General features: G+C 48.3%; 1 protein-coding gene across 1 annotated transcript; it reads left to right on the top strand.

Moving 5' to 3' along the window:
• The first annotated feature begins 748 nt into the window (after nt 1–748).
• ALOX5AP (arachidonate 5-lipoxygenase activating protein) lies at nt 749–23,537 on the top strand. Its single transcript, XM_005902162.3, has 5 exons — nt 749–827; nt 7,910–8,009; nt 14,546–14,616; nt 17,527–17,608; nt 22,980–23,537. Exons 1-5 carry the CDS (start codon nt 758–760, stop codon nt 23,140–23,142), a joined length of 486 nt encoding a protein of 161 aa, XP_005902224.1. The 5' UTR covers nt 749–757; the 3' UTR covers nt 23,143–23,537.
• The last annotated feature ends 963 nt before the right edge of the window (nt 23,538–24,500 follow it).

Raw genomic sequence — 24,500 nt, 5'->3', positions numbered from 1 at the left:
CTGTGCTGGGTCTTCCTTGCTGCTCAGGCTTTTCTCTAGTTGCTGTGAGCAGGGGTACTCTCCAGTTGTGGTGTGCAGTCATCTCATTGCAGTGGATTCTCTTGTGGAACACAGATCTAAGGAGTGTGGCCTTCAGTACTTGTGGCTAGCGATCCCTAGACCACAGGCTCAGTAATTGTGGCGCACGGGCTTTGTTGCTCCGTGGCATGTGGAATCTTCCCAGACCAGGGATCGAACCCGTGTCTCCTGCACTGGCAGGAAGATTCTTTATCACTGAGCCACCAGGGAAGGCCCCTTGGTTTAGTTGTCATTCTCTTGTTGCTTGTTTCCCATAGAAACATCATCATTTCTTCATTCGTTCATTCATTCATCCAGGGCTTAGGAGGCTGCTACTCTGGGCTCTGTCATGTGTCAAGTATTTATTTTCCTAGGAATTCAAAGAAAGAAAGAAAGAAAGATGGTACCCTGGACACAGACCTTTAGGTGCTCCATGAATAAAAAACAAGTTTCACTTTTTATTCCCTTCCTTCTCTACTCCTGAGCCCTGCTTCTTCTGACAGGAGAGGCTGAGCCCGGGGCACTTCGGTGGCTAGTTTTTAAAAAAAAAAAGGAAGCAGAAGAAGGCCTGTAATTGTGCTGGGACCTTCGGAAATTCTAATGATGAAAGGCAGAGTCCGGCTCCCACTTCCCCTTCCTGCACAGTGCGGGCTTGGGGTGCCAGGGAGCTGAGCGGTCCTGCTAGGAACCCGAAACAACCATGGACCAAGAAGCCGTGGGCAATATCGTCCTGCTGGCCATTGTTACCCTCATCAGTGTGGTCCAGAATGGTAAGGGAGGCCCCTCCCTTGGGGTCTGCTTGGTGTCTCAGTGTTTGAGAGTCAGGCTTACACACTTGTATGTTTGTGTGTGTATATGTGTGTACATTTTTTTCTTATCTGTATTTGTGTCTTTATTTGACTGTACAGGGATGCGTGGACTTCTGTGTGAACTGGGAGTTTTCCTTCTCCCCATCTTTCTTTTGCTTTAATGGGGATGATTAATCACGTCTGTAGAGCTGGAGCAGCAAGTTGGTTGTATAGAAACTATCACTGAAGTGTTTGCAATCAGCAGTTTAACTATTAATTACTGTGGCCAGTTGGAGGGCAGGAAGCCTGAAAGCGACAATCAGATATATGTTCACCCAGATACAGGGTTATACCCCATGCAGCAGGCTGACTTCAGCACAGTAGGAGTTACCTGTTATCTGTACGCTAAAAAAAAATAAATCTGGCCAGTGTGAGGGGGGACTTCACTTTTTCATTATTTTACCTCTGTATTGCTTTTTTATTTCTTTTGATGAAATATGTTCTTTGCAATACTTCCTTTTCTTTAGCAATGTGTGATTTTTGAAGCATGCTTTGGTAGACATCATGTACTTACATAGGGGAGAGAGGGTCAGAAGGATTTCCTTGTTTGAGGGTTGCCTTTCCATTAACCCTGTGCTGTGCTTTCGCTCAGTCGTGTCTGACTCTCTGCGACCCCATAGACTGTAGCCCACCAGGCTGCTCTGTCCATGGGATTCTCCAGGCAAGAACACTGAAGTGGATTGCCATGCCCTCCTCCAGGGATCGAAACCAGTTCTCCTGCATTAAAGGCGGATTCTTTACCATCTGAGCCACCAGGGAAGCCTAAGAGTACTGGAGTGGGTAGATTATCCCTTCTCCAGGGGATTTCCATTAACCCTGGTGTCACTTAACCCAAGCAAGGGACCTAGAACTGAGAAAGGCAGGACAGGGAGGAATTTCTCTTTAAATTCCTAAGTTAGGACTGTCTCAGACTCTTTTTATCAGCATGGCTGGTATCTTTGGGATTTACAGTTTATGAAGACAGAGAAAAAAAGGGGAAGACTTACTCTGTAACTTAACGGTAATTTCTGAGTGTTCATATACTGTTGCTGCTAAGTCACTTCAGTCGTGTCCGACTCTGTGCGACCCCATAGACGGCAGCCCACCAGGCTCCGCCATCCCTGGGATTCTCCAGACAAGAACACTGGAGTGTGTTGCCATTTGGAAATGTGGGTATTCATTCAATTTGGGATATCCTGATATTTTCCCCCAGCTTGAGTGTGGCCTTAGGTTGGTGATGAGCCTTCTGGGCACAGAGTGAGGCTCCCCATGGCCTCCCGGCGCCAGAGAGACCAACTTTGCATACTCCAAGTCTGTTTCCTCTGTGGAACAATACTTGGCAGCTTTCTGACCTGAACATTTTCATAGTAAGTGTCACACAACAGAGCTGCAGCTCTGATAGGGCACGAGTGGCTCTGGGTGAGGCTGCCATGTCCCCAAGCCACTGCTGTTTCATGCGGGTGCCATGCTGGGGCTCTCTTAGTCTCTGTAAATCTCCAAAGGATCATTCATTCAACCTGCATACTCCCAACGGGGACTCTGCCTGGTCTAGGAAGGGTCCCGCATCCATGGGGATGCAGCAGCAAACAGGGAAACCAGGTTTCTGCCCCCAGGAAGCGGGAGGGTAGCAGGAGAAGATGGGTGGCAGGAAGCAGGAAGCCTGCTGTGAAACCTCGAGTCCCTGTAGGGCAGTTGCATGGGTGCTGGTCGTTCGGGTGCCCCCTCCGGCCCTCCCTGATAGCCGTCAAGATCGGTGACAGGGGATGGGAGCCAGGGTTCCCTCAGCCGCCCATGCAGAGGTTTGCATCCACCCTGAGCTTCTGGCCCCCGGTCCAGAGCTGAGTAGAGGGACGCCGTGTGGTTCTCCCCGTGAGAACAGAGTCTCTATCCCTCCCCCGAGATGCCCCGGGACCTGGCCCTGGAGTGTCTGATGAGTCCTGGGCTTTTCTGTAGAAGCGCAGGGAACCCTGAGCAGACTTGAGGTGATGAGGTTTCTAATCATTTTTGGCAGATGAGATTAGGTCGTGGGGAGGAGAGAGGACAGATGGCCACATGTCTGAGCTCTAACCACAGTCTTTCGGCTGGTCATCTTGGATAGGTGACAACGGGACCCGATGGCCTTGTGATATGGTCCCGTGAGCTGATGACGCTTCCTGGGGGGAGGGAGTCGAGAGTGAACCAGCTCTTGCTTTGGGCTGGAGACTTTTCATCCTGGACACATTGTCGATTGGGCTTGTTTGTGGCAGTGTGGACAGCACGGCGCCCATGTCACAGCCTCTGTTCCTCCCCATCCCCGGCCCTGTGACCAGCAAGGGCACTGTGTGGACAGAGTGATTTTGCAAAGGTTGGGGCAGTTTTGAAGCCACAGAAGGAGTCCTTGGCGCCCTTCAGAGGCTCAGGATCAGTCTCTGAAGTACAGATCAAGGCTTGCTGGTCATGCTGAGACCACCTTTTAACTCTGTTCAATGTGCTGGTGCAGGGGAACGAGAGAAATTCAAGTGACTCGGGAGATAACACCTCTACTTGTTTTAACCTTGAGCTTTTAGGCAAGCACAAAGGTCCAACCAAGGTCTAGAACCTCTCTTTGCAATTCTAATTAACCTCGAGGTTGCAGTCAAAGGTCTACCTACGGTATTAAGTGCAGAAAATATGCAAAAACTCTGCCCCCACCCCAGTTACATTTGAAACCCTTCCTGTTAGCTTTAGGAATGATTTACATGCTGTTGCCAGGCACTGTGTACTTCGGGTTTGTCCCAAGACAAGGAGTTTCGGCCCCTGCGTCTGTGACAGTATGAGGGTGAGGGGGGCGTGCTCTGGCTCCCAGTTCCCAAGGGGAAAGGCAGAGCCCACCGGCCCAGTGAACTTCCTCCTCTGCCTCCCAAACGCTCAGGAGTCATCAAGATGGTTGAACCCAAGGCCCCCCCCCAGCTTGATCCAGCATAATGCATGTTTGGGAACGCAGACCACATTTAAAGTCTGAGCGACCTGGACCACAAGTACCAAAGCCTGGTTTCCCAGGTCGTGTAGACAGATGCATTTCCTCTGCGTAGCATCCAGAGGGCCTCCCACTTCTCAGCCAGGGTGCCAGCAGCTTTGACATGAAGCAAACCTGGGAAACATGGCTTTGGAGAAGATGATTCCCACGGGAAGCCAAACTAATTAGGATGGAGGGGAAGAGAGTGAGCTGAGGGGAGGGACCCAGGGCCTTGTACTTGGAGACCTTGTGAATAGTGACAGCAGAAGTCTAGACCGCATCCTCAACAGCCCCTGCTGAACACTCCCAGGACGGAGAGCTCACAACACACTGGGCCCACTCTTCCCGTAGTCAAGTGTGATGAGAATTTGCTTTGTGTCATGTACGGTGCTTCCTGCTGGTCATAACATGAGCTCATTGAATCCCCGCACCCTATGAAATATTTTACTATTATTACTCTTATTTCACAGAATAACTAAGTGGAGCTTAGAGAGCTTAGAGAGTTAGTTGGAGATTCCAGAGTCAGTAGTGGTGAAACTGGGATTCAAAGCTACTTCAAAACGTGTTTACACAATGTGTGTTGTCTTGGATTCACTCATTCAAACACTCACTGCTCAGGAAGTTCTCTGTTACATTGAACTGAAGCCTGATGCCCTCTAATTTCTATCCACTGGTGCGTCTGTTCTTTGGAAAAGCTTAGACTGTGTCTGCAGCTTCTGTGTTTCCAAAGTCACCTGTAATATCCCTGATTCAACATATCATTTCTCAGCCGACTTGGTTTCCAGAGTCCCTAGTCATCAGATTACTCCTTCCCACCCCACCCACCACCAACTTGCCATCTTCTTTCTAAGATGCAGGTGGGTGTTTTTCATGCAAGAAATCTGTTCCCGAAATCCAGACACCAGTTCTGTTCAAATGATGGAGGTGTGAGCTATTCTTGTGTCTCACAGGGCTGACTCATACTAAATGAAAATCTCAGAATCTTTTTCTGTGATCCTGAGAAAGTTATTCACCTTCTCTGACCTGCAGTTTCCTCAACAGAGAGGTGGGGTTCTAATCCTGTCCACGTGTGGTGGCTGAAGGTGTTGCCTGAGATGATCCTTGAGTCGCTGGCAGAGGCCAGCATGAGGTAGTTTCTTGGTGACCGTTTGCAGCCTTCTCCCTCTGGTCTCTCTCCGTCCCTCTGGTTTGGCCTGATGTTAGCAGCCAGCCAAGAGCAGTGTGTGAATGCTCTCTGTAAGCATAGTTTCTGTAACATGGTCAAGGATATGGAGTATGGAGTGTCAGTATTTGGAGGAGTGGACAACTCTTTCAAGTTTAGCTTGGAAGGAAAGAGAGGTAGACCCTAGTGGGGGTTCAGGAGAAAGGCAGGCTTGTTTTTGTTTTGTTTTGAGGTTAGGAGAGATTTGAGCATGTTTCAAGGGTAAAGATTAGGAGAAAAACAGAGACCGAAGATTTACAAAGTAGGGCAAACATCGATGAAGCAAGACCCCGAGAGGCTGGCCAAAGCACGGTCAAGGTCGCAGGTGGAGGACTAAGACTTAAAAAAGAGGAAGGAGCTGTTCTTGGGCAAGGAGAGGAAGAAGAGAGACAGGCTGAGAGAAGGAGGGCCCTGCCGTGCAGCTGGTTGCAGAAGTAACCTTGGACTTTCTTAATACTGTCCCTGCTTATGTGTTCAGAGGCACGAGCATCACCTTGGGTTCTGGAAAGACAGTGATCAGAATTTCCACTGTATTCTCTGGGGAGAAGAGACAGCCAGAGCAGACAGTTGGCTACTCAGACCCCACATTGCTGATGGAGTCCCTGCAGTGAGCTTCCATGTGATAATAAGAGGATGAACACACTCTCGCATGCCCAGCTGGACTCGAGTCCCAGCAGCCCCCTGCTCCCCAGTGGAGGGACGGAGAAGGTTATTTAACCTCTCTGAGCCACAGTGCCCTTGTCAACAGCATGGAGATGTGCTTCACAGAGCATGGGTCCAGCGTCCACCAGAGTGCCATAATGAAGCCAGCCCTGCAGCTCTGCCCGGTGTGGGCACAGCCCTAGGGGAGGAATGTGCTTTCACCAAAAAGCAAATCACGGAGGCTTTTATCCACGGACACAATGGATGAGGCATCCTTTTCAGGTCTTTTCGAGGAGGCTAATGTGAAGCTGATAAAAAGAAATCCTGTGAGTGAGATACCTGACTGGCACCCTTTTTCCTTTTTTCACTCTTGAAATAGGAGGAAAGGAATAAAATAGGAGGGATGGGAGAGAGAGTAAGAGAAAGGGGGAAAGAGTGAGAGGGAAGGAGAGACTGTGTTCCCCCCCTCCCCATCATCCAGCCTGTAGACAAGACAGACTCTGTCTCCCCAGCATCTCTGCATCCCACAGCCATCACCCTCACCAGCTCCCTGCTGTCTTTCCCCCTGTCCTGGGTCTCACCCCTGTACACCCTCACCACGCTAAGACAGAGTGGCTTTCTGGCGAAGCCATTCATCAGCTTACACCTGTCTGTAACTCCATGTTTCCTCAAGATGGCAATAAATTCAGAAGTTCTAATGTGGCTCTCCTCAAGGTCATGGTCACGCTGCTGGTCTGAGGGCTACATCCCTGCCACCATCTGCTCAGCCTTGGCTCACTTACCACTTTTTCCTTGAGGCTCCTCCTGGCCACCCTGACCAGCACCCCCGGAGGCCCCTGCCCTGCTCCGCCTTCGCTTTTGTCCACAGCTCGGCACACCGTGTGATTTTAATTCTTGCATATTGTTTACTGTGTATGGTCTGTCTCCTCTCCTTGTATCCTCGCTGGAACATAAGCTCCTGAGGCCAAGGCTCTGTGTGTGTGTGTTGTTCTCTGATACAAGCTGAGTGTCTGGCACACGGCGAGTGATAACAGAGAAATGGCATTGAAAGAGCAATTCACTGCCTGCCTCTCTTCGGCCTCATTTGTAATTCTGCTTCTGCTAAGTCGCTTCAGTCGTGTCCGACTCTGTGCGACCCCATAGACAGCAGCCCACTAGGCTCCTCTGTCCCTGGGATTCTCCAGACAAGAACACTGGAGTGGGTTGCCATTTCCTTCTCCAATGCATGAAAGTGAAAAGTGAGAGTGAAGTTGCTCAGTCGTGCCCGACTCTTAGCAACCCCATGGACTGCATCCTACCAGGCTCCTCCGTCCATGGGATTTTCCAGGCAAAAGTACTGGAGTGGGTTGCCATTACCTTCTCCAATTCTACCAGGTTAATACTCCCCATTACCACCCCCCACCCACCATCTCCCAGTCAACTGGATGTACTAACCCCAGAGGGTCTTGCTGCTGGACCTCTGCATATTCCATTCCGATAGAGTGAAGTGGTCTTCTCAGCTGTCTCCAGCCCCCTCCATCTGCTTGTCCTTCAGGTTTTATCTTACACGTCACTCCCTCTAGGAGTCCTTCTGTGACCCAAACACTGAATTTTTACCCCTCTTTGACCCTCGATGGCTCCAAGTTCTCAGTCTCAGCACGCGTCTCTCTGTAGGCCTTTCTTTACTCGGTTGTCTATTTCTTCTGGTGGTAGCCTCCTTGAAAGCTGGGGGTGTGTCTTGCTCACAATTGCCTCACCAATACCAAGTGTAGCAGTTAGTTGAGAGTAGCTGCTGAATCGGAGAAGGCAATGGCACCCCACTCTAGTACTCTTGCCTGGAAAATCCCATGGGCGGAGGAGCCTGGTAGGCTGCAGTCCATGGGGTCTCTAGGAGTCAGACACGATTGAGCGACTTCACTTTGACTTTTCACTTTCATGCACTGGAGAAGGAAATGGCAACCCACTCCAGTGTTCATGCCTGGAGAATCCCAGGGACAGGGGAGCCTGGTGGGCTGCCGTCTCTGGGGTCACACAGAGTCGGACATGACTGCAGCGACTTAGTGGCAGCAGTAGCTGCTGAATACCTTTGTGCTCAGTGACATTTGATGGAGGACAATTAGGGCTGTTTAGAGGTTGAGAGAAGGAAACATTTAATGTTCCAGGAAAAATATTAAGATACCAGGCTCGGGATACGTTCTCATTATAAATCCAAACCTTTCCTTCTGGCAGGGTTCTTTGCCCACAAGGTGGAGCACGAAAGCAAGACCCACAATGGGCGGAGCTTCCAGAGGACTGGGACGCTGGCCTTTGAGCGGGTCTACACTGCCAAGTGAGTCCAAACTCTGACACTGCTCTTTGACCCAGAGTGGGCCTGAGACAACCTTCTGGAGGCTGGGGTGTGGCAGGGGTGGGGGGTGGGTTCCAGGGAAGCTTGAACTTCACCTGGGAGACTTTGGGGGTACTTTTCATCATCTTAGCAGGTGCTGGTGTTTGAAGAGAGGAAGCAGAGGTGTTGGGGGTGGGGGAGTAGACCTACAGCTCCTGCCTGGTCAGGAAACCTCTCAGCCAGTCATTCGGTCACGGAGTTGACCAATTTCCTGGGGGGTTAGTCCTGAGGTGCCACCGTGCAAACCAGCCATTACTCACCAGCTGGCATCAGAAGCAACAGGCAGGACTGGCAGGCAGCTGCCTGCTGCCCCGCGGACACTTAAGCCTGGTCTCCTGGAGTGACCAGGACAGAGAGCATGAGGGGACTACGTACTTGCTTTTATACCTCTCCTTCTTTACTTCTGCAGGGAAAAGTTGCTAGAAAACACCTGAAAAACTCAGGGAAGGAGGAGGGATGCTATTTGGGATGCAAATCTGAACGGTGTTATTCAAACACTCATTTTTCCTCTCTGTCAAATGCATTTAGACAAAGGGTTCAGGCATCAGCCTGTGGTGGGCTTCTCCATGCCTGTGACTGGAGGCTTGTTAGGAAGGGCAGCTGTAGCCCCAAGCCGCCAGGGAGCTGGCCTTCAGTCTCGGCTTGGAGGTGACTTTGATATTCCCCAGACAGCCTTCTAAAACAGGGCTTAGGGCCACACAAGGAAAGTTCTAGAAGGGTAGGGAGAAGTCAAAAGGTGCGGCTTTAAACCATGTAAGATGTTTACATTTATAGGAGGTGGGGACCGTGTGTGGGGCACCCCCACTACTTCTGTGCTCTGTGTAGGGGCCGGCAGAGAGGAGCAAAGACAGGATGCTCCACTGGGGATGGTGACAGAACCTCCTTCAAAATGGAATCCAAAAACCAGGAATCGTGTTCTACAGACAGACTGGAATGGGAAGCTTCTTCCCACCCAGATCACTGCATTCTCACCAGCAGCACTGTGCTCTTATGAACACAGCTGGTCAGTATTGGAGAAGTGGGGGCAGGGGAATTTCTCTGTGCCAGGTGGGAAGTTAAGCTTCCATCTTGCCAGCAATGAGGAAGAGCCACAGCAGGCCAGGCCGCCTGGTTTTTGCCTTTTCTTCCAGGAGTGAACCAGCTCTCCTTCTCAGAAGCAGCCATGGGACTGCCCTGGTGGTTAAGACTCAGCGCTCTCAATACAAGGGGCCCGGGTTTGGTCCCTGGTCAGGGAGCTAGATCCCACATGCTGCAACTAAGACCCGGAGCAACCAAATAAATAAAAATAAATTAAAAAAAGAAGAAGAAGACAAAGCCACCGCACTGACACCTGGTCCCCATGGCCAGCCTCCAGATTGTGGAAGTGCCCTATGGGGGTAGCTGTGCTGTCATTTGAAAGACAGTTTGGAAGTTCTGCAATGGCGTGCAGTCCCTGAGATCAGAAGATGCTAGAGGAGAGTGGTGGGCAATCAGTGCTGCCTGAGGGTCCTGACTTTGCTATTTACCCTTCAAGAGAGGTGAAGGAGACCGAGGGGAGGACAGTGAGCTGTGGAGAGGTTGGCAGGGGTGGAGGAGAATTTTCTGTAAGATAAAGGTCATCCAGACACTGCCATGGTTCTGTTACAAAGACCACTTCCTCCCTGGCCAGCTTGCAGTACCCTGTATGTGCCTGAGGTGGGTTGTGGAAGGCTTTGGAGATAATGCAGCAGTTGTTACTGTCCACTGGCCACCCCTAGGGCCTCCGATCTGAGTGCCTCCACCAGGAAGCTACCAGGAAGAAAGTCATCCCCAATGAGAGCTTCCCCAGGGGCCTCCAAAAGCACCCAAAAGGGGTGTGTGATGAGCCATGGGGATGCAAGAAGAAGAGAACATGTATTTACTGTTGCTATCTATAGGAAACTAAGCTTTACTCAGTTTTAATATACAGATTGAGAGGCATGTGTGTGTATAATTTGTACATAAATGTACCTGTCATAGGCTTATACCATCAAAAGTCTTGGTTGATGGACTGTGGGATCATGAATGTTTAGAGACCATAGAAACGGAAGATAGCATAAAGAATAAATGATGCTGATGGACTGAAAAGACTAATGCATGTTTTTCAGCATGAAATTTGGCTGTGGACTGATACAGACCGTTCAAGATTCGGGGGCTGTCGATAAACAAGACATCCCAGCTAGGTTATGCCGTTAGTTCAGAATGGAGTTCGGTTAATTGGCTGCCCTACCACCTATCTCCCTTGAGGGCAGAGCTGAGCCTGATTTTGAGAGAGAAAAGGACCTTGACTGTCTTATCTTGTGTCTAACACATAGGCTGAAGCTCTGTTCCCAGCTGATGAGTGCAGGCAGAGCAGTCAAAGTTTGAGTTTTGGAGAAAAGTCTCAGTTAAGGGACCTAAGATTCTTCCCTAGGGGTGCTGGTGAGCACAGACTGTGGAGAAAAGATGGGTCTCTGGAGGTGTGTAATTTTCCAAAATGGGTCCCATAGGTTACAAGTTTGTGGGCTGTTAACAGGTGTGACAGGGAAACAGGTGCCCCACAGCAAGACTTTTGAGACCCTTTAAAGTGCTAAGAGACACTGTGATGCTTGGTTCTCCAAGAAGGGGAGGTCTTATTGAACTACAGAAAACCCTCCTTAAAAAAAAAAAAGCATATCAAAGGTTTGGTGTCTCACAAAAATGCATTTTAGTAAATGACACCCTAAGGTTTCTTCTCCCCTGCTCCTCTCACCCTAGGGTCACTTCTAAGTAGCGTGGACTTGTCCAGTGATTTGAACGTGATCCATCTACATTGGTTCTATTGATTGGTATTGATCCTATTACTGTTATTAATGATATATGCTTCATTAATTAATTAATTTAAAGTCTTATTGAAATAGAGTTGATTTACAATGTTGTGTTAGTTTCAAGCATACAGCAAAGTGATTCAGTTACATGCACACATTCTAAGTTGTGTCCAATTCTTTGTGACCCTGTAGACTGCAGCACACCAGACTTTTCTTTAACTATCTCCTGGAGTTTGTTCAAACTCATGTCCATTGAGTCTGCGATGCCATCCAACCATTTCATCCTCTGTTGTCCCTTTCTCCTCTTGCCCTCACTCTTTCCCAGCCTTGGGATCTTTTCCAGTGAATTGGCTCTTTTCATCATGTGGCCAAAGTATTGGAGCTTCAGCTTCAACATCAGACCTTCCAATGAATATTCAGTGTTGATTTCCTTTAGAATTGACTGGTTTTATTTTCTTGCTGTCCAAGGGACTTTCAAGAGTCTTCTCTAGCACCGCAGTTCATAAACATCAATTCTTCAGTGCTCAGCCTTCTTTATGGTCCAACTCACATCCATACATGACTACTGGAAAAGCCATAGGTTTGACTAGATAGACCTTTTTTGGCAAAGTGATGTCTCTACTTTTTAATACACTGTCTAGGTTTGTCATAGCTTTTCTTCCAAGCAGCAAGCATCTTTTAATTTCACAGCTGCAGTCATCTTCCACAGTGATTTTGGTGCTCAAGAAAATACAATCTGCCACTATTCCCACTTTTTCCCCATCTATTTGCCATGAAGTGATGGAACCAGATGCCATGATTTTTGTTTTTTTGAATGTTAAACTTTAAGCCAACTTTTTCACTCTCCTCTTTCACCCTAATCAAGAGGCTCTTATTCACTAAGTGCTTCACCCCAAATGGTAGATCTTTAAGGGGCTCCTGTCCTTTGGAATTATTACTGTGTTCATAAGCGGTGGAAGTTCTGGGTGTCCAGAGTACCTAGTGAGTCAGCAGGCTTTGTTGGTTCCCCCACGCCCATATCCCAGGACAGGATACATTGGTTTCTTATCTTTTCTACTTGTCAACTTCTCCAGTAAAGAATTTGTGACCATCAGAAAGACATGAAGGCCCCCGTGGCCAGGGACACAGCCCAACCTCCCTGGGGGCTCTGTAAGGGACAGACCAAAGGCTGGTCATTCTAGGGTTCTCAGTGGTACCAACTGAATTGCGAGCCCCTATCAATTTGAAGGTTGATATTTAGGAGAAAAATCATGAGACGCACATCAAGAAGCTGCCAGAGGAAGATTCTAAGAAAGGAATTTGGATAAAAGGCCAAATGTATTTTGAAGATTATATTTTTTTAATACCTTTTGGGCTGCACTGCACAGCATGTGGGATCTTAGTTCACTGACCAGGGGTTGAATCTGCAACCCTTGTATTGGAAGCGCAGAGTTTTAACCACTGAACTGCCAGGTAAGTCTGAAGAAAATTGCATCTTTGAGTTTACCTCTGTAGTTTGAATTACCTTAGACCACTGGTTCTCAAACTTGAGTGTGCGTCAGAATCACCTGGAGGACTCTTTAAAATCTTACTGGGCAGCCCCCAGAATTTTTAATTCTGTAGGTCCAAGGAAGGCATTAACATTTACATTTTTAAGAAGGTCCCTGGTGATTCTGATACAGCTGATCCAGGGACCACACCTTGAGAACCAGTACATTAGACCATCGACTGTTGGAGCTTAAGTGGATCTCAGAGTTATTCATTATTCGTCTCTTGGTTTTACTAGTAAGGAATCCAAGTCCAGAGAAATTGCTTTGCCAATGACGAACAGCTGGTTAATGTCAGGTTGGGGACCAGTCCTCATCCTGTGCCCCTCCCGCTTTGTTGCATCGCCCTTTCCCTGTTCATCCTTCTGGGTCTTGTTATGCTGTGTCTCCATGGATGTCCGGAGAGATTGTCCTGATCTCAACTGAAGCTTTTCAAGAGCACACTCACTATTTAATTGAGTGCAGGCATACCTCGTTTTATCATACTTCACAGATACTGTGTTTTTCACCAGCTGAAAATTTGTGGCAGCCCTACATCGTCAGATGATGGATAGCATTTTTTAGCAATAAAATATTTGTCATTAAGACATGTACCTTGTGTTTTAGAGATCATGCTATGGCGCACTTAATGGGCTGCAGTGTAGCATAAACGTAACTTTTATGTGCACTGGGAAACCAGAACATTCCTGTGAGTTGTGTTACTGCGGTGTTTGCTTCATTGTGGTGGTCCGGAGCTCAACCCATGCTATCTCCAAGGTGTGCCTGTAGGGTTGAAGAGGTAACAGTCCTGGTTTTAGAGTCGTATTAAGTCCTGGCTTTGCTACTCTGTAGCTGGGTGACCCTGGGTAAGTTATCTTCAGCTTCTCCAAGATTCAGTTTCTCATCTGACACATGAGAACATTGTGGTAGGCAGAAGAATGACCCCCAAAGATGTTCACATCCTGATCCCAGGAACACGTGAATAGGTTATGTTACATGGCAAGGGGAGTTAAGGTTGCTAAGTAGTTGAGTTTAAATAAAGAGACTATTCGGGGTTATCTGGGTGGAACCAATGTCATTGCAAAGGTCCTTCAGAAGTTCAAGAAGAAGGCAGAAGAGCTGGGGTTGCAAAGATGTAATCAACCATGGCTGGCTTTCAGGTTGGATGGGGCGCTGAGCTAAGGAACACAGGTGGCCTCTAGAAGTTGGGAAAGGCAAAGAGACAGAAGCAGTGCATCTCCAGAAGGGATGTAGCAATGCTGACATCTTCATTTTGGTCCATCGAGACTGACTTCAGACTTCTGACCTGCAGATAATACATTTGTCCTAACCCTCTGAGTTTGTGGCTACTTGTCTCAGAAGCCACAGGAAACCGTGCAGTTACTGCGTGTACTGGCAGGATTGCCGTGAGCGTAAAGGAGACCAGGGGTGTCAGACCCTGGCGCAGGGGCCAGGGCTGCGCCCTGACAAAGCCATCAGCAGGATAACTCCCTGAGCACCACCTTTGCCGAATCCATCCTGGCTCCTGTAATGTGGGGGCTAACCTGTCCTTCCTCAGCTTGGCCCACGTGTCTCAGCTGACTTGTGTGTCTGACCTGAAGGTCTACTTGGAGGGGCCTACTTGGTCGGGTCCCTCTCTTGACCCCATCCTGACTGCCACCCAGCCCTGATGTCCGGGTCACTCACTTTTCAATTCTAAGAAGTGCTTTGGCATAGCCGGGAGCAGGACCCCTGCCAAGGAGAATCCATCAAGAAATGGCTTCACCGGGGAAGGGAGTAGATGGATTCCAAGCTTGTGTCTGCTCTACCTGCTGTCTGTTTCTGGAGGTGAGAGGAATTATGAATGGAGTCCATGCCTTGTGAGACGTGAGCGTGTGTGTGCCAAGTCACCTGTCGTGTCTGACTGTGTGTGACCCTATGAACTACAGCCTGCCAGGCTCTTCTGTCCATGTCTGCTAGGCTCCAGGCAAGAATACCAGAGTGGGTTGCCATGCCCTCCTGCCGGGGATCTTCCTGACCCAGGGATTGAACCCGCATCTCTTATGTCTCTTGCATGGTAGGCGGGTTCTTTACCACTAGGGCCACCTGGGAAGCCTGGCTTGCAAGACAGTGATTATTATTTGGGGTTTCAGGTAATTTTCAGACTAAACTGCATCCTCTGATTTTTTCCCCTTGTTTATTTATTCTGCAGCCAGAACTGTGTGGATGCCTACCCCACCTTCCTCGTCATGCTCTGGAGCGCCGGGCTTCTCTGCAGCCAAGGTAACCTGGGCTTTTCTCCTTGTGTGTGCTCGCTCCAAAATGTGTGTCACCAAGAGGTGCGAGTGTAGGCATTTTTGTTGAAAAGACTTTGTCTGCCCTCAAGCTCCAGTCTGCAAAGCTCTGGAGAGGTGAGACCCTCTGGAGGTTGTGAGCCAGCGGGCGGGGTGCCGGCGCGGGGCCCGGCGGCAATGCATCGCTAATGCTGGCTCCCCGGTGGCTGGCTGAGAGCGGCTGCGCTGACAAGGGTGGTTTCAGGCTAAATGTGACTCAGAAGCCTTAAGCAGCATGAGCTCAGACACAAGGGCATTCTGAATGAGAACGTGAGGTGTCTGTTCTGGGCGACCATCATCTGGCTGACTGCTCATTGCCTTCTGCATGGTGCTCCTCCTTCCGGCATGGGTCGAGGTCTCCAGCCTCCCTGGTCTCCAGCAGCCCACAGTCTTGACTTCAGCAAGTTGGATTCCCAGAACTGATTTAAAATTAAGTGGAAACCGAGTGGTATTTTTGGCCCCCTTTGGAGACTGGCCTTGTGTCTGCTGAAGGTCTGGTGTGACCTGGCCGGCTTCCACGCTGTGGCCCAGCCGTGCGAGAGAAAAGGCTGCCAGTGTCCTGTGAGAGATGATTTCATCCTTATTGTGGTCACTCACGCAATAAAGTAGGTAAAGTGGACACTGTTGCCCCCTGTTGTTACTTTTGAGGACCCTTTGATTCAGGGAGATAAGTGACTTATTCAAGGTTGCTCAGCTGGTGGGTAACCAGCCGGGACGGACTCCCAGGGGTTTCAGGATAAATCCTGAGTTTTTCACATGTGTCCTCTTACTTTATTCATTTCCATAAAAATATACACTGAACACCTACTATGTGCTAAGCCCTGTTCCCTGGATACACAGCAGTAAATAAGACAGAGATAGTGGCGAAGCACACAGCAGATGGACCACAGAAAATAAATGAATGGATAAGTTCGTTGCCAAGAGTGAGACACGCCATGAAGGAAGAGAATCAGGTGCAATGAGAGAGGAGAGAGGTGAAGGCTGGGAGCATAAACCACTTCAGGAGCACGACGTAATCCATAAGTCTGTCAGGAAACGTGTCTTAATCTCCCACTTTCTATCCTCAGTTAAATAAGAAACATGTCTGGCATCACCTGGAAAATGAAGCCAAACTACACTTAGAGTAGGAGTTATGATTCCTTTTATGTCTTCTTAGATGATACTTGATAGAGATGAATCTGGAGTTATTCTGGTTGGATAAAGGGAGTTGAAAAAGGTTTCAGGGCCTGGAAGTAAGCATTTTCTGCCAAAACAAGTGTTGGCATTGCCAGGAGAAAAACGGTCAGTCACTCCTGTTTGGTGTAATAGTCATTTCCTATAAATATGGTAGATTGGATAGTTTTTCAGATGAAAGGAACACCAGCCTAAACCCACCACATTACAGAGCAGGAGCCCAAACTTCAGGGGAACCTGCTCAAACCCGAGAATTTTAGAGCCTGGTTTTGAACGCATCGACATTCCTCCTGGTGTTTCAAGCAGCTCAGGTCCACGCCAGGGGCAGGCACCGACCCCCAAATACGGGCAGTGAGTTCAGTCACTTTGCACCCTGATTTCTATCAGCTCATGTTCGGTTCAGTTCCTGGTGACAGAAAGGTGGGCCAATAAGTTAGCTCAGAGCCATCTGGAAGGGACCAACCAGGAAAATCCTTGTCCAAGACAGCTGTGAGTTGTCACAACTTTGGAACCATCAGAGAAGAGAGGATTGGAGACCCGAGTACCCAGAGTGCCTGGAGTACTACCTGACACATAAGTGCTCAGTTAATGCGCTTTATTTGGTATTTGAATAATGCTGGGGGGGGGGGCGGATTTTGAAGAACTTTTATATCCATACTTCTGTTTCACCCTCATAGCAATTCCTGATAGGTAGGAAAAGTGTAATCAGCCCTTTGTCAAATGTATTAATAGAATGAGTTAAGCATTAGCTCCTGATTGTAACAGTCCTGGTGGGGCTGGGTTTCCAACTCTTGGCTCCAAGCGCTCAGGACTCCATGGGGCTGTTTAACTTGTGTGTATTCCTCACAGTGTTGGAATGCAAAGGGCATTTCTTTCCCTGGAGATCTTTCCTAAACCGTAGCAGTTGTTCAGAAAACGTTGAGCATCAGGATTCCCGGAGGTCCACAGGTGAAGGGTGTCCTTTGTAAGGACCAGCTTCAGGGCAGGGCTCGGGAGCAAGTCTAGCTTTCCTCCTACACACACACACATGTACGTGCACCTACCAGCTGACAGTCTTACACAAGTCCCTTGACTGCTGGAATCCATGTTTCCACATCTGGAAATAGAAAAGACCATACCAAGACTTCCCTGGCGGTTCAGTGGCTAAGGATGAGCCTGCCAGTGCAGGGGGCACAGGTTTTATCCCTGCTCCAGGAAGATCCAGCACGCTGCAGGGCAAGTAAGACTGTGTGCCTCAATTACTGAGCCCGTGCGCCTGAAACATGAGAAGCCACCACGATAAGAAGCCTATTCACTGCAACTGGAGAGGAATCCCCACTCGCTGTAACTAGAGAAAGTCCAGGTACAGCAAGGAAGACCCGGCACAGCCAAAAATACAATAAATACATAATAAAGAAAAAGATGGTACCAGTCATGTGAAAAGGATTCAGATTAGATGACGGGTATGAAAAGACTTTGTATGAAACGACACTGTGATGCCAACACGAGGTAGCGTGACTATTCTTAAGGCTCTCAGGATGCTTCCTGTCCCTGGCTCTTTGCTGAACTTCAGCCCTGACTGGCAGAAGCTGAGGCCTCTGCTCGATTTTGCGACCAACACTGATCACCTATTGGCTGTATTAGTACTGGGTTCACTTAGTTTTGGCGTCTAGGACACTAACACGGGTGTTGTCCTTTCTCCTCTTAGTTCCTGCTGCCTTTGCTGGGTTGATGTACCTGTTCGTGAGGCAGAAGTACTTTGTCGGCTACCTCGGGGAGAGAACTCAGAGGTAGGCCGCTGGGACGGCGTAAGAACCACGGAGGGAGTGGCACTTTCCAGCCGGAAGAGTGGTCATTCAATATTCCGCTGACCGGGAGGGACCACGAGGGGTTGGAAGGGGAGGGCGACTTCAATCCCTCATCCTTTTTCCTCCCTGAACTTTGCTGGTTCTGGAAATACAGCTAGGGGCCTTGACTAGTTTTTCCATTAAAAAAAAAAATTCCTCCACGTGGTGCTGGGCTCCCAAAGGATGCTTTAAAAGCATGCCTTGCAAAACCACAGCCTCTACTCCCACCCTGCCGCATCTGGGCCTTGAATTACATCCCCCTGTCTGGCTTCCCAAAGCCTGCTGCGAGTGAAGCACGCCATTGTTTGCTTAGGGGAAGGAGAACTAAAGCTTGCACCTGGTGATAAGTTCTCTTGAGTAACAGACATCAGGGACCTGCGGAAAGAACGTTGAGAAGGTCAGACACGTCTGCCGGTGGCGGACAGAGGCAGTGTAGGCGACGACTGTCCTCTCCTTAGACCTGGGTTGGGAAAGCTGGGTTTTAGTAAAGTAAATGATGATACTTAGAGAAGAAAGTTTCGAGTTACAGTTTGCCACCAGTTCTGGAGCAATCAGAATCGCCGATGGGTTCCAAGGGTGGGGAAGATGCTGCCAGGGCTGCTGCCCGCGTGCTGGCCCCAGCGCCCACCCAACTATTCCACTTCTTGTCCCTCTCCATGTCTCACAATAGCGCCCTCCCCCCACCCCTGTTTGATTCCTGGATTGGGAAGATCTGCTGGAGAAGGGATAGGCTACCCAGATTCTTGGGCTTCCCTTGTGGCTCAGCTGGTGAAGAATCTGCCTGCAGTGTGGGAGACCTGGGTTCAATCTCTGGGTTGGGAAGATCCCTGGAGAAGGGAAAGGCTACCCACTCCAGTATTCTTGCCTGGAGAATCCCACGGACAGAGGAGCCTGGTGGGCTGCATTCCATGGGTTGAGAAGAGTCAGACACAACTGAGCAACTTCACTTTTACTTTGTGGTGGATAAGGCCGCCCAGTTCAGAGAGCCTCCTCCTTCACTTGATCTTAGCCAAAAGGCCGAGAAGTGATCAGAGAGCCCTCTTCAGCGGCAACAAAGGCAGTGACATCCCTGGAGAAGATGTCTGGGAAGAGTTAAAGACCCAGAGAAGCGCCTCCTTGAGGGCGCTACACCTCGAGTCCTTAGAAACATCCTGCCCAGACCAAGAACACCACTATTTCATCGGGAGGCACTCCTGTTTCATCCTTCACCGCAGATTTATCTTGAACAGGTTCTGAAATAGCTTCACAAATCACTTCCCCTCCTTTCTGTAATGAACATATGGTGGCCTCATTCATGTGATAAATCTGACTCACTACAATATTTGACTTTTAACAATTTAATTTCTCTGAAGCCTCTATTCTCTGGCTTAAAAAAAAAATAGACTCCTTTACTCTCTTTCCACTTCTTTACCAACATTAGCAGGTAATTCTCGTATTTGTCTTTGAGGCTGCAAGAACAAAGTGCTCCATGCAGACCAGGGTGTTTAAATAACAGATATGTCTTTTCTTATCGTTCTGGAGACTGGCAGCCCAAAATCAAGACAATGGCAGGGTTGTTCTTTCCTGAGGTCTCTCTCCTTGGCTCGTACTTGGCCGTCTTCTCCCTATGTCCTCAAGGGTCTTCCCACTGTGTGTGTCTATGTCGTAACCTTCTCTGTAAAACATTTTTTAAAAGGTATTATTTATTTTTGGCTGTGCTGAGTCTTTGTTGCTTCACGGGTTTTTCTCTAGGTGGGAGCAGGGTTACTCTCTAGCTGTGGTGCGTGGGCTTCTCATTGCGGTGACTTTTCTTATTCTGGAGCTCAGTTCAGCTCTAGGGTGTGTGGGCTTCAGTAGGTGCGGTGCTTGGGCTCAGTAGCTGTGGCTCCTGGGCTCTAGAGCACGGGCTTGAATAGCTGTGACACATAGGGTTAGTTACTCCACAGCATGTGGCATCTTCCCAGATCAGGGATCAAACCCATGTCCCCTGCACTTGCAGGTGGATTCTTTACCACTGAGCTACCAGGGAAACCCTGCTAACCTTCTCTTTAAAAAAATTATAAAATCACTTTTATTGGCTGCGTGAGATCCCAGCTCGCCTGACCAGGGATCAAACTTGCACCCCCTGCATTGAAAGCACGAAGTCTTTTTTTTTTTTTTTGTTATTATTTTTTTTTTATTTTAATTGGAGGCTAATTACTTTACAATATTGTGGTGGTTTTTGCTATACATTGATATGAATCGGCCATGGGTGTACATGTGTTCCCCGTCCTGAACCCCTCTCCCACCACCCTCCCCATCCCATCTCTCTGGGTCATCCCAGTGTACCAGCCCTGACCATCCTGTCTCATGCATTGAACCTAGACTGGTGATCTATTTCACATATGATAATATACATGTTTCAATGCTATTCTCTCAAATCATCCTACCCTTGCCTTCTCCCACAGAGTCCAAAAGTCTATTCTTTGCATCTGTGTCTCTTTTGCTGTCTCGCATATAGGGTCATCAAATTACCATCTTTCTAAATTCCATATATATGTGTTAATACACTGTATTGGTGTTTTTCTTTCTGACTTACTTCACTCTGTATAATGGGCTCCAGTTTCATCCACCTCATTAGAACTGATTCAAATGTATTCTTTTTAATGGCTGAGTAATACTCCATTGTGTATATGTACCACAGCTTTCTTATCCATTCATCTGCTGATGGACATCTAGGTTGCTTCCATATCCTGGCTATTAGAAACAGTGCTGTGATGAACATTGGGGTACATGTGTCTCTTTCAATTCTGGTTTCCTTGGTGTGTATGCTCAGCAGTGGGATTGCTGGTTCATAAGGCAGTTCTATTTCCAGTTTTTTAAGGAATCTCCACACTGTTCTCCATAGTGGCTGTACTAGTTTGTATTCCCACCAACAGTGTAAGAAGGTTCCCTTTTCTCCACACCCTCTCCAGCATTTATTGTTTGTAGACTTTTTGATAACAGCCATTCTGACCAGCGTGAGATGGTACCTCATTGTGGTTTTGATTTGCATTTCTCTGATAATGAGTGATGTTGAGCATCTTTTCATGTATTTGCTAATCATCTGTATGTCTTCTTTGGAGAAATGTCTTCTAGTGCTTTGGCCCATTTTTTGATTGGGTCGCTTATTTTTCTGGAACTGAGCTACAGGAGTTGCTTATATATTTTTGAAATTAATTCTTTGTCAGTTGCTTCATTTGCTATTATTTTCTCCCATTCTGAAGGCTGTCTTTTCACCTTGCTTCAAGTTTCCTTCATTGGAAAGCATGGAGTCTTAACCACTAGACCACCAGAGAAGTCCCTGACCTTCTCTTTTTATAAGAACACTGGTTATAGTGAGTTAGGGTCTACCTAGTGTTCGCATTTTACCAGTATCACCTCTTTAAAGACCCTCTTTCTAAATGCAGTCATCTAAGGTACGGGTTTAGGCCTACACCATATGGATGTGGGGGCAGGGCACACACACAGTTCTGCTCAGAATGCTCTCTTGGGGACCACACTTTTTTCCCTAACAAAGAGCTAGAATGGGTCACTTCATGAGCAGGACTGTAAGCAGGAAACCAAGGAGAGAGGAACACACTGGCCAAGGAGCAGGGAGCTGTCAACTGGGGGTGCCTCTCAGATCCTGCTGTGCCTGCAAGTCCCAGGGGGAGCTTGTCCACAGTGTGGGTTCTGATCCAGTGGACCTGGGCATCTGCATTTCCAACAAGGTCCTGTGCTGCTGGTCCATGGAGCACCGTGAGGAGTGAGGAGGTTGATACTCAGCTGTGAAACTATTTTCAAACTCTTGACACAGGAAAACTAGGAGTTGCATCATGAACCTTTGGGATCCCTTTCAATAAGATAACAAATTTCTAACATTGAACCTATGGATACCACATTGTACCCTCTAGATTATAGCAAGCAAGGGCCTGGCAGCCTTAAGGCCCCTGTTTAGATGAGTTGGCTGTTCTTGGGGAGCCCTCCTGAGTGCCAAGGAGTCCCCTTGCTGGGGTCTTTACTAACAGCCTCAGCAACTAACAGCCTTGGTGATCCAAGGGGCTTCCCTGGTGGCTCAGACAGTAAAGAATCCTCCTGCAAAACTGGGTTCGATCCCTGGTTGGGAAGAATCCTCTGGAGAAGGGCATGGCACCCCACTCCAGTATTCTTGCCTGGTGAACTACAGTCCATCGGGTTGCAAAGAGTACAACACAACTGAGCAAGTAACACTTTCACTTTTCACTTGGTGTCCCACTTGGCTGAACTTTCAAAACACACCAGTGCTGCAGGAATTAACCATCCAGAGCCATCACAGAAGGATGCTACAGAGGAGGGGAACCAGGGCAGCTGCTGAACACAGTGGTGTGGTCACGTGTCACTGGAGAGATGCCTCCTGACCCCAGTGGGTGCTCTGTGCAAGCAGTGCAGGATTTAGAGCCTGTGAGAGAAGGAGACGAAATCATCCAGTACCAAAAAGTCTCCCTTCCTTGATTCACTTCATATGTAAGGGCTCGCCTTCCAGCCCTGGAGGCCAGCTCTCATTAGTGGGAACTTGAGTTATTCCCAGGCAGCCTCAGGAGACTGAGCCCTTGGATGCGAGAGCATCTCTTAGAATCCAACAGGCTTCTTGGTTCATGTATACCATCCCTTCCCACACAGAGGCACTGAAAATCCACATTACACACAGCTGCCAGCATGGCTCTTACAGGCACTCCTGAGAGGGTCTTCGTGAATCCATGGGTTCCTAACGCCCGGTCAGAACCTCGGCTACCAGCGGAAGCCACCACCTTCACTCCATCCAGGAGCTGGCATTCCCAGGGCACAGAGAAACCAGAGAGCAGAGCCCTGATGGTGATGGGTTTAAGGCTCTTTTTGCTTGGTTCTGAACTAGATTCAATGACTAATACTAGCTAAGACACCCACTCTAGTGTTCTTGTCTGGAGAATCCCAGGGACCAGGGAGCCTGGTTGGCTGCCGTCTATGGAGTCGCACAGAGTCGAACACGACTGAAGCAACTTAGCAGCAGCAGCAGCAGCAGCTAAGACATGTCCATCCTTCATATGAAGTAAATGGAGCATTCTTGAGTAAAAGGAGGTATCCTTTCACACACACACACACACAGTCGCTCAGTCGTGTCTGACTCTTTACGACCCCATGGATTGTAGCCCACCAGGCTCCTCGGTCCATGGGATTTTCCAGGCATGAATACTGGAGTGGGTTTCCATTTCCTTCTCCAGGTATCCTTTGAACCCCATGTATTTCAAAGCGATAATATTTCGTGTTAAATTGGCGTCACTTGTGCTCTTCTCCAATTTTCTCTCTCCTTCCTTTCCAGCACGCCTGGTTACATATTTGGGAAACGCATTATCCTGTTCCTATTTGCCATGTCCCTCGCTGGGATACTCAACTATTTCTTCATCGCCCTTTTCGGAAGTGACTTTGAAAACTACATCAAGACCGTCACTACCACCATCTCCCCTCTCCTTCTCATCCCTTGAGTCTCTGCTGAATTCCGGGTGGGTGTGCTCAGCTAATCGATACCTAGAAGCCATTTAAAAGAGGCTGTAAATCTAATGACCTGCTGGGCTTTGCAGCTTGAGTGAACCTCGCTTTTCCTGGAAGAGGAAATTTTCACATCAGCCTCAGCCTCTGAACAAGGCCGAGGCCCCACATTTGCAAATTCAGATCCCTTCTGTGTGTTTCGTGACTTATCCTGCTTTCTGAAGACATTTTGTGACCCAGTTTATGTTTTCCTAAAATAAAATGCAGACATATGTTTGAGGCTGGTGGTTGAGTTTTGGGTGGGTATACTGCTACAGTTGAATAACTAGGCGCTGTTTTCCTCAACCTTAATGATGATAATAAAAAATATGCTATCTACACGCACACACACACACACACACACACTCCTGGAAGGTCACCAATGGTCAACTGTGAGTATCTCTGGGTGAAGAGATTTCGGATATGTTTTTTACTCTCTTATTTATATTTTTACATATTATTTGGAAAATTTTAAGGAGCAAATAAATACCACTAAACAAATGAATAAGACACAACTGAAGACTGCCTTTTCCAAGATGCCTTCCCTAACTCCAGATTGGTCTAATGTTGCCCCCGACCCTCCATAGCACCCTGTGCATGTCTCAATTGCAGCAAATTCACACCACAATGGCAAGCTGTTTCTTAGTCTGCACCACTGGCCCCCACTAAATCATCAGCTCTTGAATATTGTGCTGTGCTCAGTCTTTGGGGCCCCATGGACTGCAGCACGCCAGGCTTCATTGCCCTTCACTATCTACCGGGGTTTGCTCAAACTCATATCCATTGAGTTGGATGATGCCATCCAACCATCTCTTCCTCTGTCATGCCCTTCTCCTCTTTTTCTCAATCTTTCCCAGCATCAGGGTCTTTTCCAATGAGTCTGCTCTTTGCATCGGGTGGCTACAGACTTGGAGCTTCATCTTCAGCATCAGTCCTTCCATGAGGGGCCCCTCTCTGAATAGGAGGCAGTGTGGCATAGTGACCAGACTCTTCAGAGTTCCAGCCCTGGGCTGGACCCCTGCCCCCACATCCTCAGTCCTGAGCCTCAGCTTTTGCATGTGCTAAATTGGGGTAATAACAGTGCCAGACTTAGGAGGTGCTGTGAGGAATAATGAGATAAAGCAATTGATTATGTTTAGCACATAGTAAGTGCTGAATACTATGATCTATTATTGTTATATTTATTATTGGGATGTTATTGTATTCATTTTCTATTGTGGCATAATGAAATCCCACACATTTTATGGCTTAAAATCACATACCTTTCATTGCAGCACTATATACAATAGCCAAGACATGGAAACACCATAGATGT

This window comes from Bos mutus, chromosome 12 (assembly GCF_027580195.1).
Source record: "Bos mutus isolate GX-2022 chromosome 12, NWIPB_WYAK_1.1, whole genome shotgun sequence".
In the NCBI taxonomy this organism is placed as follows: Eukaryota; Metazoa; Chordata; class Mammalia; order Artiodactyla; family Bovidae; genus Bos; species Bos mutus.
This window is presented reverse-complemented; position numbering and strand designations above follow the sequence as displayed.

Coding starts and splice junctions, on each gene's coding strand:
- ALOX5AP (XM_005902162.3), top strand. CDS start 758: ATGGACCAAGAAGCCGTGGGCAATATCGTCCTGCTGGCCATTGTTACC. Junction 8,010..14,545: donor GAGCGGGTCTACACTGCCAA/GTGAGTCCAAAC, acceptor TTTATTCTGCAG/CCAGAACTGTGTGGATGCCT. Junction 17,609..22,979: donor CTCGGGGAGAGAACTCAGAG/GTAGGCCGCTGG, acceptor CTTCCTTTCCAG/CACGCCTGGTTACATATTTG.